General features: G+C 39.3%; 1 protein-coding gene across 1 annotated transcript; it reads right to left on the bottom strand.

Annotated features, from left to right (window-relative positions):
* Positions 1-1,085: 1,085 nt before the first annotated feature.
* Positions 1,086-4,070, bottom strand: LOC122397055 (acetylcholine receptor subunit beta-like 1). Its single transcript, XM_043395886.1, has 5 exons — positions 3,975-4,070; positions 3,751-3,887; positions 3,061-3,215; positions 1,693-2,737; positions 1,086-1,250 (listed from the first exon to the last, which is right to left on the bottom strand). The coding sequence occupies exons 1-5, from the start codon at positions 4,030-4,032 to the stop codon at positions 1,086-1,088; spliced, it is 1,560 nt and encodes a 519-aa protein (XP_043251821.1). The 5' UTR covers positions 4,033-4,070.
* Positions 4,071-12,096: the final 8,026 nt, after the last annotated feature.

Below are 12,096 nucleotides of genomic sequence, written 5' to 3'. Positions count from 1 at the left end.
TGGAGAAACGTAAACACTTGATTGCAAACGAAGTCTGTAGAAAGAAGATAAGATCAGCGTATTTGAAGGATCTTCAAGGTTCCCTTTTCGCAGAAAAAGAGTTAAAAATTTCAAGTACATCCGCCAATTGGCGAAACGAATTGTCACGACCCTTCGATATTGCGTCGGGATGATTTATCAAACACGAGTTTCTGCTAGATTACAATAATGGCAACGGTAGTTCGCACGATTAATATCAAAATTATTTGATAACTACGCTCTATGCTTATCCATTTTTCGATAAACCAAGTTACTCGTCTAGATCGATGGAACATTAATTTAAAGGTAAATACCTAACTGGATTTGCATTTATTTCGCATTCACTTCAGCATGCTCGTGATAAAGGTTTTCCAAGGAAGACAATTAATCGTGGAGGCAGCCATGATCAACTCTAAGACATTATAAACGTAAGTTCGTCGCGCTTCGCCGACAAAACTTCTTCAAGTAAACATCTGGTTACTTACAGAATGAAACAATTCGAAATCGCAGAAGTTTACGTTGTAAAATTTCAATTTCAAAAACTTCAATCGTAAGTAATAAACAGTGGGGAATTTAACAGATTACTGTTTTAGTTTATTGGCAATACTCTAATACTTAATTTAGTTAATTTAAGTGGTACGTTCCTATGCTACGAGTGCCATTGAGCTTTTTTCCTTGACAAGTTCATAAATACATTTCTTCAACGTTGATAGTCGTTCACGAGTATAAAACGAAGAAACGATTGATCGTTACAAAAGATCGATGGGAATGCTGAGCGTTTGAATTCCGACTTCCATGGCATCGTTAAACACATGGCCGTGAAAGTAGCATGTACGCGTAAGTGTAAAATAGAAAATCGAAACTGTACGAAAATTAGCTTTGCGCCACGTTTATTAATTGTGACGTTTCGTCGTTCTCTATAGTATGAATAATAATAGAAAATAATACCGTTAAAATTCGAATCGAGTGCTCGATACGACCTGCAGTACATTTTCATCGAAACAAGGGAAACGAATTGAAGAAATCGTGTAAGAAAAATGTTTGCGATAACGGTACGCTGTTCGTAATTACTTTCCACGATAGATCTCTATTATGTGATCCTGGTCCACGTATTCGAAAATATGCGGTGCGTCCATCAGGATCCCGATGGTACCCGCGGATGTTACGATGAAGAAAATGAAAAGCTGCAGCCGATCGATCACCATCGCCACGTATTTCCAATCTTCTCTTGTCTGCAAAAAGCAAACGAATTTTTTTAATCACTTGAAAATATTGAAATTTATTTTTATTCCATTCTTTCTCCACATTTATCACTGACCGTAACTTGAAACTTGCGACTCTGCATTACTTGAAATAAAAATTTTAATAGCGAACAGTATGTTTGTCAACATTATTATTGATTGTTAAAAAGGAATTAGAAAATATAATAATGGCGAAGATAGAATTTCTTTAATTTCAAATAACACCCTAAAAACGTTTGATATTTAAATTTCATAAGTTGGTAACTTCCTATACTTAATACTAATTTGAAAAAAATTAATTATTAACTCTTTTAAAATCTAATCTGTATGAGAAAGAGATTGTAAAGTATCGCCTACTAAAAAATTCATAAGATTCATATGACAAAGAGGTAGAGGTATCAAAAATAACGCATCAAGTTTTCATTCAACTCGCCTGTATGTACAAGTCCTCGTTCCTCAAATGTTCAGCAATGAACTCAACAGCCTCGGTAGCTTTGCTAGCCTCCGGACTAAGCAACACGGAATCAGAGCTTTCGGATTCTCTTCTGTCAGCCAAACCCTCTCCGCCAGCAGCGCTAGAGCCGCTGGTAGTGTGGTGGACCTTCCTGTTAATCTTGCAATTCGGATGGTGAAAATCGGACAACTCCATTACTTCAATCTTCGACTTGGCCAACGAGGTTGGCAGATGTTTCGAGAACTCTGTCGGGCTTCCTGAGTAAGTAGAAGTCGGCAACGCCACGTTCGGGATCTCCATCATCCACCTGAGACGAGTCTTTTTGGGTCTCCTCATGAACAGGATGGTCGGCAGATACTTGAGGAATATTTTCCTGATCAACTGCGGCATCCTGTGCGTTCTGGGTCCACGGAAGTTCCAATTGATGATGATCACTGTCACCAGAATACTGACGGTGTTCATGATGAAGGTGAACAAGAGATATTTGGCGATCAGAGGGAGCACCAGGGACGTCGGAGGAAGGATCTTGCTGACCAGCAACAGAAACACGACCAACGAGAGGAGAATGCTAATTCCAAGGGTCACTTTCTCGCCAGCTTCTGCCGGAAGATAGAATACCAGCACGCAAAGGAAGGAGATCAGAACTGTGGGGAGGATCAAGTTCACCGTATAGAACAGGGTCTTGCGCCTGATTATGATGTAGAAGGTGATGTCCGTTTCCGTGGGGAATTCACCGTGGTACGTGTTCAGATACGCTGGGACGTTGATGATGTCCCAAGTGCCGCTTTTCCAGTAATCGGAGAGGTCCACAAAATTCTTGTTGTTGTACAAAGCTAGCGAGACCTGGTCACCGTTGAAGGTCCACGATCCAAACTTCATGATGCAGGTTTGTTGATCGAATGGGAAGTACGTGACATCGATCGTACAGGAACTCTGGTAAATTGCTGGTGGTACCCAGAGAACATCGCCGTTAGGATAAATTAAAACGTTGCTCTTGTATCGCACTTCGTAGTTACCATCGGCGCTGAAAATCGGGCGTAGCGTTAAATCTTTTCATTAAAATGTAGTTATTTCGTCTATAGTTTAATAACAGGTTGGTATTAGATATAGAAAAAATTCTTCCTGGTGAATCAACTTGAGAGAACAAGTGTTAAAAATGGAATTGTATTAATCAATATAAATCAATGTAAAATTATAATTGGTCTTAACAAATGATAATGGATTTGTCTGTGATGGCAACAAATCTGATTACTGAAATAATCAATTCCAAATTTATAAAATTTTGTAGACTTGCTGTAATAATGATCATTATAAGGGCAGCGTTAGAAATAAAGAAATAAAACATACTTGTTAAATAATACGATATCTGGTTTCCAAACTTTATCAGGTGGTAATCTGAGAACACCAATTCCGCCATAGTCCGCCTCGTCCCATCGTAATTGATAGTCCGTCCAGATGAATCTCAACCATACGTTCGACTTCATGATTTGATTTTTCTCATTCTAGAGAATAATTTGTATTACTACTTATAATCACTTATGTACTCTACGGACCATAAATGACACCATAACGTTAACAAAATGTAAATAAAAGATCATAATATTGTTTTTAATAAATAAATCGAATACATACATATATATTATTTTTCTTAATTTTAATACCAATACTTCTCAAATTTTATTTCACATTGATAAATATGTATGTTTCTTTAATTTTTCTACTATTAATTATATAAATAAATTAAGAATGATTTAACCCTAGAATAGTAAAAATTAAAGTGCTTCAACGAGTCGTCATCTTAATAACACGAGAATAGATTCAAACGAAACAATATAGTTTGAAAGAACCAATTCACAAAACGAAACACACCCTTAATTAATACGGACAATGCACGTCAATTATCAAAGTGATTCGTGGAGCCCTTAAGTTAGATTAAAAACAACTACAACTGACGTTTCGAAAACTGAGAATATCGTGGGGTTTCGCAGCAACACCTTGCCTCTAAGAAAAATTCGAATACTGAACGAAAAATCTCACCACGTTGATCAGCTGCACAAAGGCCAGTCCAAAATTCACGTGCACTTTCTCCGTCATATTCTGCACGGGTCTGATAAGTTTGTTGTATCCTCTAAATAGATCTCGCACCAACCTTTCCTCATCTTCGGAACAGAGACCTGAGAAACGACGACGAATTAATGTTCGTTCCAGGGACTCGTTAACGACACGCGTAATATCGTGCTGATATCGCGACTGGATCTTACCAACGCAGAATATCGTGGAGATGAAGAGTAAACGCGCGAGCCGCAAACAAAAATTCATTTTGAGCAGGTTTCAGATGTCCCACCCGCAGACACCCGTACTCCACAGCCACCGCCGCAGATCAATATGAGGAAGCAGACGCTGGCCAATAAGTGTATTTCCTTTCTTGCCGTCCGATCCGCCGGCACACACGCTGTTCCATGATTAACAAATTAATTAGCAAATCCTTTCGTTGTCGTTTACTCCGTTCGAGACGAAGTTCAAGTCCCTCTGTGCCTTTTTCGTTCGCCTATTTCGATGCACTGTCCCTGTGCCAGTCGATAGGGCGATGTTTGTACTTGGAACGCGTGACAGGGGTGCGTTTCGAAGACCAACGTTTGGGGGGTAACTGGGCAGGGTTGTCCACGGGCGACACGCTCTACAGATATGCAACCTAGTTGGTCTATGCGCTGTACCGCGATCTGCTTTATCGAAAGATTCTGGACAAGTCGGGGGTGTAAAGACAGGAACGTACTCTGCAGAGTATCGAAAGGGCGCATTCAGGTGACAGTCTGTTTTAATGTCTCTGTCTCTGAATTCTTTTTTGAGAGAAAAAGCAAGCTAGATTTAAGAAAATTAATTAATAAACACTGAAAGTGATATTTATTAAATCGTCACTACCTTGATTCATTTATATCGAGGAATAGAATTAAGTTCAAACTAATATTGTATATGTCAATATAATTATTTGAATATTTATGTAATCCTCCATTAGTTCATTATTTTTTAAATGCTTTAAAGGAAAATTGATTTCCATTTACCAATTTGGTAAAAATCAACATTAAATAAAATAATTCAATCGAGATTGAGAGTCCGTTTAAGGGTTAAACACGTGAGAATTAGACAATTATAAATGAAACTTGGCATTGTTTAACATTATTACGCGATAGTTTAAACAATTCTTAATAATATGTTGCGTATGAATAATGCAAAGGGTTACCAGTTTACGTAAATATTAATTTCTGGCGAAATAATTTGTCGGGACGTCCGACTTATGATTAAGATGGCTGACACTGCTCTCCCCACTCTTCCGTCACCTTACACGAGGTATACGTAGGACACATGTGGCCGAAATTTCTCAGTCTCGTGTCGCCCTCCGGGGAGGGCTGACCTCGCGAATACTTCCGCGTTTCGGGATCAACCTCAACTGACCAGGGGGACCAAGGGGGACCAGCGGGGACCACTGCTGACCACTGCTGACCAGAACTGACCACTACTGACCAGTACTGACCAGTTGGCCAATGGTGAGAATGTGATGACCAGCGGTGAGTAATGTTTAAATTTCCCATTTCTCTCTCTCATTCTACTGATTCAAGGAGTACCCGTTATTTTTTGAGTACCTCTCGACGACAAATTTATTTTGTTTGATTTACGCGTTTATGTATTCGGTACTATGGATGTTTCCCCCCCGTTTAGGTCGACTGAAAAAGATTCACATATAATATTTTCTTTTTGTTTGAATTCCAAGAGTATTTGCGAGCAATCTTTTAGCAGATTATAAGCAAATGTGCTGTAAGTTCTGGCTTTTAATGAGATTAACGCTTCATGCGTTCCTCTGTTTACTATGGGTTTGTGATATTGGAAAACGATGGACTAAGTTTAGTACGTGATGCATCTTTTTGTGTCCACTATCCAGAAAATTAATTTCTTGATGATTTGGTTGGCTTTCTAATCTGTTCATGTGGTTCATAATAAATTCCATAATTTCTTCCTTCACGGTTTGTATTCTGGGGCCTTGGTAAAGTGTCTCGTACGGGGATGTGTTTGCAATTACTCTTAGTATGACTCTGTAAACTGTTCTGCCTTTTGAGGTAGTGAGTTTCGAACCCCATTACTTGGCTATTTCTATTCCTCTATTATTTTGAAACCTTTGTGCTGGCTTACGACTTTCACACGAAACGATTCTGAATGGAATATTTTCATCGATCTTTCGTTTCTTCTATCTTTCAATTGTTCCTTGATCTCACATCTGTCTTTAACAAGAACCAACCTAACTCAGCCCACTACATCAGCACAACAATTCCATTACTTTGTTTAGATTCCTTGGTGTATAAATTTTCTATCACATGTCACTAATGCAAATATCAGTTTTGATTTCAGTTTGGACTCAGATTAATCGCAAGGGCATCGAAGGAAGACGTCACAACCGACGAGGGATTTTTATTTCGAGGTTGTTTAGACTTAAGCTTCGTCGCGAATTTCAAAATTAACGTCGAAGATCTTTTTATTATACATATCTCCGCGTCCTACCAAGCAATTATTCAATAAGCAGCTTCTCTCCCTTTCGTTTCCTCGTTCCCTGCTTCGATCGCCGCTGTTTCATTGAACGAAACACGTGATCGGCCGTCCAGTTGTTCCGAAAGATCTAATCGCCTTCCTTTGGTAGCTCGATCGAGGGAAAATGGTACTCTGCTGGAAGGTGTGGAGTTTCCGTATTCTGCGGAAACGCATACCTTCCAGCGGAAGTCGTTCCTGTCTCAGGTACTCTCTCTTTGTCAGACAACTTGTGTCGGGTCCTTCGGGCTCCCGGCGGGTTGCGTTGGAGCAATGGAGACCTCGACTCGGGGATGCAGCCGTCCGTTTTCCTATACAGATCGAATTAGCAAGGGCAGTAGGTTCGATCCTCGGATCCACTGCACGGTTCAGCATCGTGTCGCGTCGCGTCTTCCACAATTAGCTTCATCCTCTTTCAATCGAAATAATTGCTTGGTACTTTGTTTCCTTCTATCGTCTAAATTCTAGTTTTAACTGTTAGCTTAAACTTCGACGTTAGTTTTAAGTCCCTAGTCTATCTGCGTATGCCAAGTAATTATTAAACAAGTAGCTTCTCTCGACTCGTTCTCTCGTTTATCGCTTCGGTCACCTCTGTTTCCTTGAACGAAACATATGATCGGCCGTGCACTTGGTCCGAAAGATCTAATCTCTGTCCCTTGGTAGCTCGATTGAGGGAAAATGGTACCTCGCTTGAAGGTGTGGAGTATCCGTTTTCTGCGGAAACCCATACCTTCCGGCATCCATCCGTTTTCCTGTTGAAATCGAGACATCAAGGTCAGTGGATTCGATCCCAAGATTCGCTGCACGGTTCAGCATAGCGTCGCGTCGGGTCTCCCACGATTTAGCTTCGTCCATCTTTCAAACGAAATAATTACTTGACATAACTAAACTAGAAGATCGAAGGAACTTTGCTTCCTTCTATCTCTCTAGTTTAGTAATCTAGTTTCTAACAATGTAAAAGGGAGATTGATGGAACTTGAATTCCATCCATCTCTCTTCGGGTCTCCGCTCGCAGCAACCTCCTCGTGGTGAGACCTGGTAATCGGTGTTACCTACGAAGAACTTCTTCATCGTGGGTAACACCGAGCTAATGGCTGCTTATTTTAAATACAGGATAAAATTGTAAATAATAGCAATCCTGCACATCATGTAAAGTTATTAACCATAGATGAGATATAGAATAGACTATGCATTTTATGGAAATTGATGTGACACAGACTGAAATACCAACCTGGAAAAAGTCAATGATTTTCGAACCCTTTCGATCAAAGTACGGAGATCTTGAGAACTACTTTGTACTTTGTCTGTGATTAAATGACCATAGCATTTACCTGTCCGTAAACCTGAGGGTGTAATCGTTTCATTCCTTTCGCCGCTAGTTGGCGCCTCAATGACTGAAACAGCGTTCCATTAAAACGATTTTCTGTTGCTTACATTGACAATAAAGTATTATTAAAAACTAACGCAGATATGTAATGGTAATAAAATAATGCACTATTTATATTAATATAAGAAACAGGATTAGATAAAAATCTGCGTAAATCTTATTCGACAATGTAAATAGATTTAAACTACAAGTCATAGTTTTATGTATATTTGTTTCTCTTTTTGTCATTATCCGAACTATGGGAATTATTCAGATAATTTAAACTATCCGGATTATTCTATCGCTATTGTAAATATTTCAGTATACCCCTTGTCAGTCTTTGCCATCGCTCCATAGATTAATTACAGTGAAATTTCCTGCGTTCTGTACTTAACGTGGATTCGTCCATCGATGGAGTTCCGAAGTTGCTCTCATGCAAGTGGAACTATCAGAGTTACAATTATGGGTTATGCCGAAACAACTAACTTTCCGGAAACAGATATAGATCGGACACGAAACTACAAGGAGGCAACAATACCCATCTGAGCTTGCAAAATCGTTCTGAAGGATCTGGTTACCTTGCTTTTGGCAGGTTATTAGGGTACATTTTGAGGTCTTTTGACATGTATCTCTTCCGTCTATCACGTTTACAAACGCTTATATTTACGCAAATGTACAGTGAGTATTAAGGTAAAGTAGAGTACAGAAACATTGACAAATGGCAGAATTTATTTTGAACAACGCACTTAACTTGAACATCTTAATATCTAGATCGATCTAATTTTGTTTTAATCATAATATTCAACGTCATCGAAATCAGTGAGGATGTGAGAGAAAGTGTTGAAAGATGTACACGAACCTCACTTAAAAGATCGTTCCTTTTTATTACTTGTGGATGCTTTTAATCTAACTTAACTCTGTACACTGTTACCGTGAAATGAAAAATTCCATTAAAAAAAATTTAGAATTGTTTATGCTTAGGAAAAAGCGAGCGTGGTCTGACGCGTAACGAATTCTGAAATATATTACATGCATGGGTACACGGCAGAAACTAAAATTAAAAAACAAGATTGAAGTGTACCTTTCAATTAGAAAAGAAACGAAAACATACAATATAAAGGCAAAATTTAGAAACACGAGTGAAGCGTGCTTTCCAATTAAAATACAAACGTGCATGTAAATCTGTAGCATTATGAATACCTGCGTGGCATGCAACAAATTCATTCGTTGTTTGTCTATGACCTATATCGTTTGAAATTTAGCACCAAATTTCTAGAACAAACGGGCATAAATTCGTGTGTTGTACATATTACGAAACTTAATATGAACCATAATATTAATATCAATATTTGCGTCACATGATTTGTAATTATCGTACAACGATGCAATGATTGTTCAATGTTGTCAATATAATTTGGTGTGACAAAAATAAAAAGAAAACAAACTGGTATTCAGGATTTAATTCATATAAAAATATTAAAAATTCTCTAAAAAAGATGCTATATGGACGGTCCACTAATCTGGCACAGGAATTAATTATTCGTACTCAAACGATTTCAACGTTACTAATAACGATTACTTCACGAAATTTCGTTTACTTTGACAGTCTGTTAGGCGCCATTTAACTAGACTAACACGATTTCGATTAAGCCGATTAAATGAGCTATCAAAATTTATATATCCAGTCAACGGGAGCTAATCGGCTTTGCGGGTGCGGACTGGGCACGAAATACGATCGGTAGGGAATCCAATAGTGGTTTTCTATTCCATCTTTTCGAAGCAACGGTAAGTTGAAGGTGCAAGGGACAAACAAACCGTTGCGCTATCGTCGACGTACACGGGTAAAAAAAGATTTCGGTAGATGGGTGGAAGCTCGTTGGATTCAACGACGATGGAGGTTGTACTCGTACGCGTGCATCCGAAAATGTCTCCCCAAAAGTTGTGGCCGGTCGGCCGGACAAATAACCGCGCGATTCGCAAAACGACTCCGGTTAAAGTTCGAGAAACCAGCGATCTGCCATGGTAGACCGGGGCACCGTAACGCTCTGCATGCACCGAATTCCAGCGCTGTGCATTCGGCTGGGGGTTATTGTTATGTCAAACGATGCGAGTGCACCGCGTGTCGCTGCAACCGACCGTCCTCCGTCGAAAAAGTAACGTGTACAGACACGTGCATATGCTGGCCGTGTGCGTCGGAGTCGAATTATTAAAAAACCAACGGCGGATAAGTCTCGTGCTGCCTTTGTCGCGCGGCCCTTCCGCCCTGGTTTTTTATATTTAAACATCAAACCGGGGCCGCGCGTACAGCGCGTACGCGACGTCGAATCGCTGACAAAAAGCGTCGCGGCTCGCTGTATCGCTCTACGGAACCGCGAGCTTTTAGTTAGTGCGGCGAAACCGCTCGATCGGGGATTACGATGGCGTCGTTCGCGATGCTCTCTTCATCGAAATATAGAAATTCTAAGCGTACGTTGAATTCGTTTCGATTCGAGAATCACTCCGCCTCTGTCGCACAGTTTCACGCATTCCCGCTGAATATTTCGGATCGCGGGCACAAAAGGAAACGCGGAATCCCCGCGTGCTTTTTCGTTTACGCGGCGGAAGCGGTCGATCGGGGATTACGAGGGTATCGGGGCGGTTTTCTTTATCGAAATAGAAAAATTTTAAGCGGGCATTGAATTTTGTTTCCGCGCCCCGTCCAATTACTCCGGCTCTGTTTGATATACCATTCCGGCGCGCTCTCATTGAATTTTCGCGCATTCCGTGCCATTGACCCGAACGTGTAATTGTTTTGTCGATGGACACTCTGTTTTCCCTCCCTTTTTACCGACCAGTCGTGTTTTTCCAGGGGCGACGAAATGGAAGCGTGGTAATATTTTATTTTTTACCTCGTATATTATTGTATTATAGTATATGTTATAACGTTATAAAGCGTCCCTGTAACACAGTTTGCGAATACGGTAGAAAAATTACGGTCCCCTGTAACACAATATCTTAATAGAATATTGCGTGGGCAATGTATATTGAAGCTTGAAACAAACGAATTCTTTGACGAAAACAAATGTAGTGGCTCCCGAGTCTTTTGACACGTGGAAAAATATGCCATTCTGAATCGCGTTAAAATTATTTAATTTGTGTTTTCCCAGAATGCATCAGAGCAAGATTTTGACAGAATAACAAAGTGAAATTTGTATTTTAAAAAGTTCTTGCATTTTGTTCTTTGAGACACGTAACTTGCTGTTTTTTTAAAGGTTATAATGTTTCGCGTTATTAAAACCTTTGTTATGTGGTGTTTCCGACTGTGGATAAAGGCACGAACGCTGCCAGTGAAATTTTACAGTAGAATATAGTGTTAGGTACTCCTTTTTCTCTCTAATTACAGAAACGTGGCCACTCCACTTTCGCTTCGAAGGCTTTGTATAATCTGTCCCCCGCGAAAATAATTACGAATTACGCACTAAATGGAATTACATTCTTCCTGAAATTTCAATAATTCGTATCAAATTGAATGATTATTCGCTTTTAAATATGCAGGCGGAACAATCGCGTGGATTGTCGGGAAAGACAAAAAACTGGAAAACTTCCCGTTAGGTACAATTATACTTCTCCGTTCTCCGATTCTCCATTCACTGTCGATTCTTTTGTGAATTCCGAGAGCAGAGTGCGTTTCTATATTCTCCTAAAAAACCAATGGGAATAATGTTCTTGGTTGGCCATTCGTTCGTCAATGGATTAAAATCCTCTTAGTTGCGTCAGCGGTTGCGAGACGAACGTCTCATGTCACATTAATTACGGGTTTCTATAACAGACATCTTTTCTTCGTCAAAACGTTCAACAAGTCACTGTGTGAAGTAATGAATCTTGCACCTGTAATAATAAATGTTGTTATTTTACTTTTGATTAGTAAACTATACTTAGTAATGTAATAGCACTGTAACTGCTTTGGAATTTATTTTTTAAAACGAGCATATTTATTTAAAAATTGCAATTTTTAAAATAACTTTGCGATTCGTAGTAAAAATACAGGGCTACCCTCGAACGATATCGGTACTGTTGCTTTAAGTAAAAATAATTTACATTCCGCAATCCCCGGAAAGAAGAAACGACAGAGACGAGAAATTCAATTACAACTTCCTTTATACACGAACAATCTTTCACTTTTTGTTTAATTAAAGTATTAGAATTGTCATCAGCAACCGTGTATCTGGGTTATAGTGGTATAAAAGATGAAAGCTCGTGCTCGTTACCGTTTAAACCCTTTGTCTAATTGAATACCGTTTACCTATTGATCCCAAAGTAGTCAGTATCTGAATAGGTCTTCAATTATCTACAAAGCTCTTGATGTCTCTGGCACGGTAAGCAAAGGTTACTAATCTCCGAAGACGCATTCTGTTGTCTAGATTAGGATTAAATTGTATTTATAGCGATTAAGTAGAAATTAGTTC

This window comes from Colletes gigas, unplaced genomic scaffold (genome assembly GCF_013123115.1).
Source record: "Colletes gigas isolate AHSC1104 unplaced genomic scaffold, ASM1312311v1 Colletes_gigas_Sc00008, whole genome shotgun sequence".
Classification (NCBI taxonomy): domain Eukaryota; kingdom Metazoa; phylum Arthropoda; class Insecta; order Hymenoptera; family Colletidae; genus Colletes; species Colletes gigas.
The sequence above is the reverse complement of the archived record's forward strand: the minus strand, read 5'-3'. Positions and strand labels throughout refer to the sequence as shown.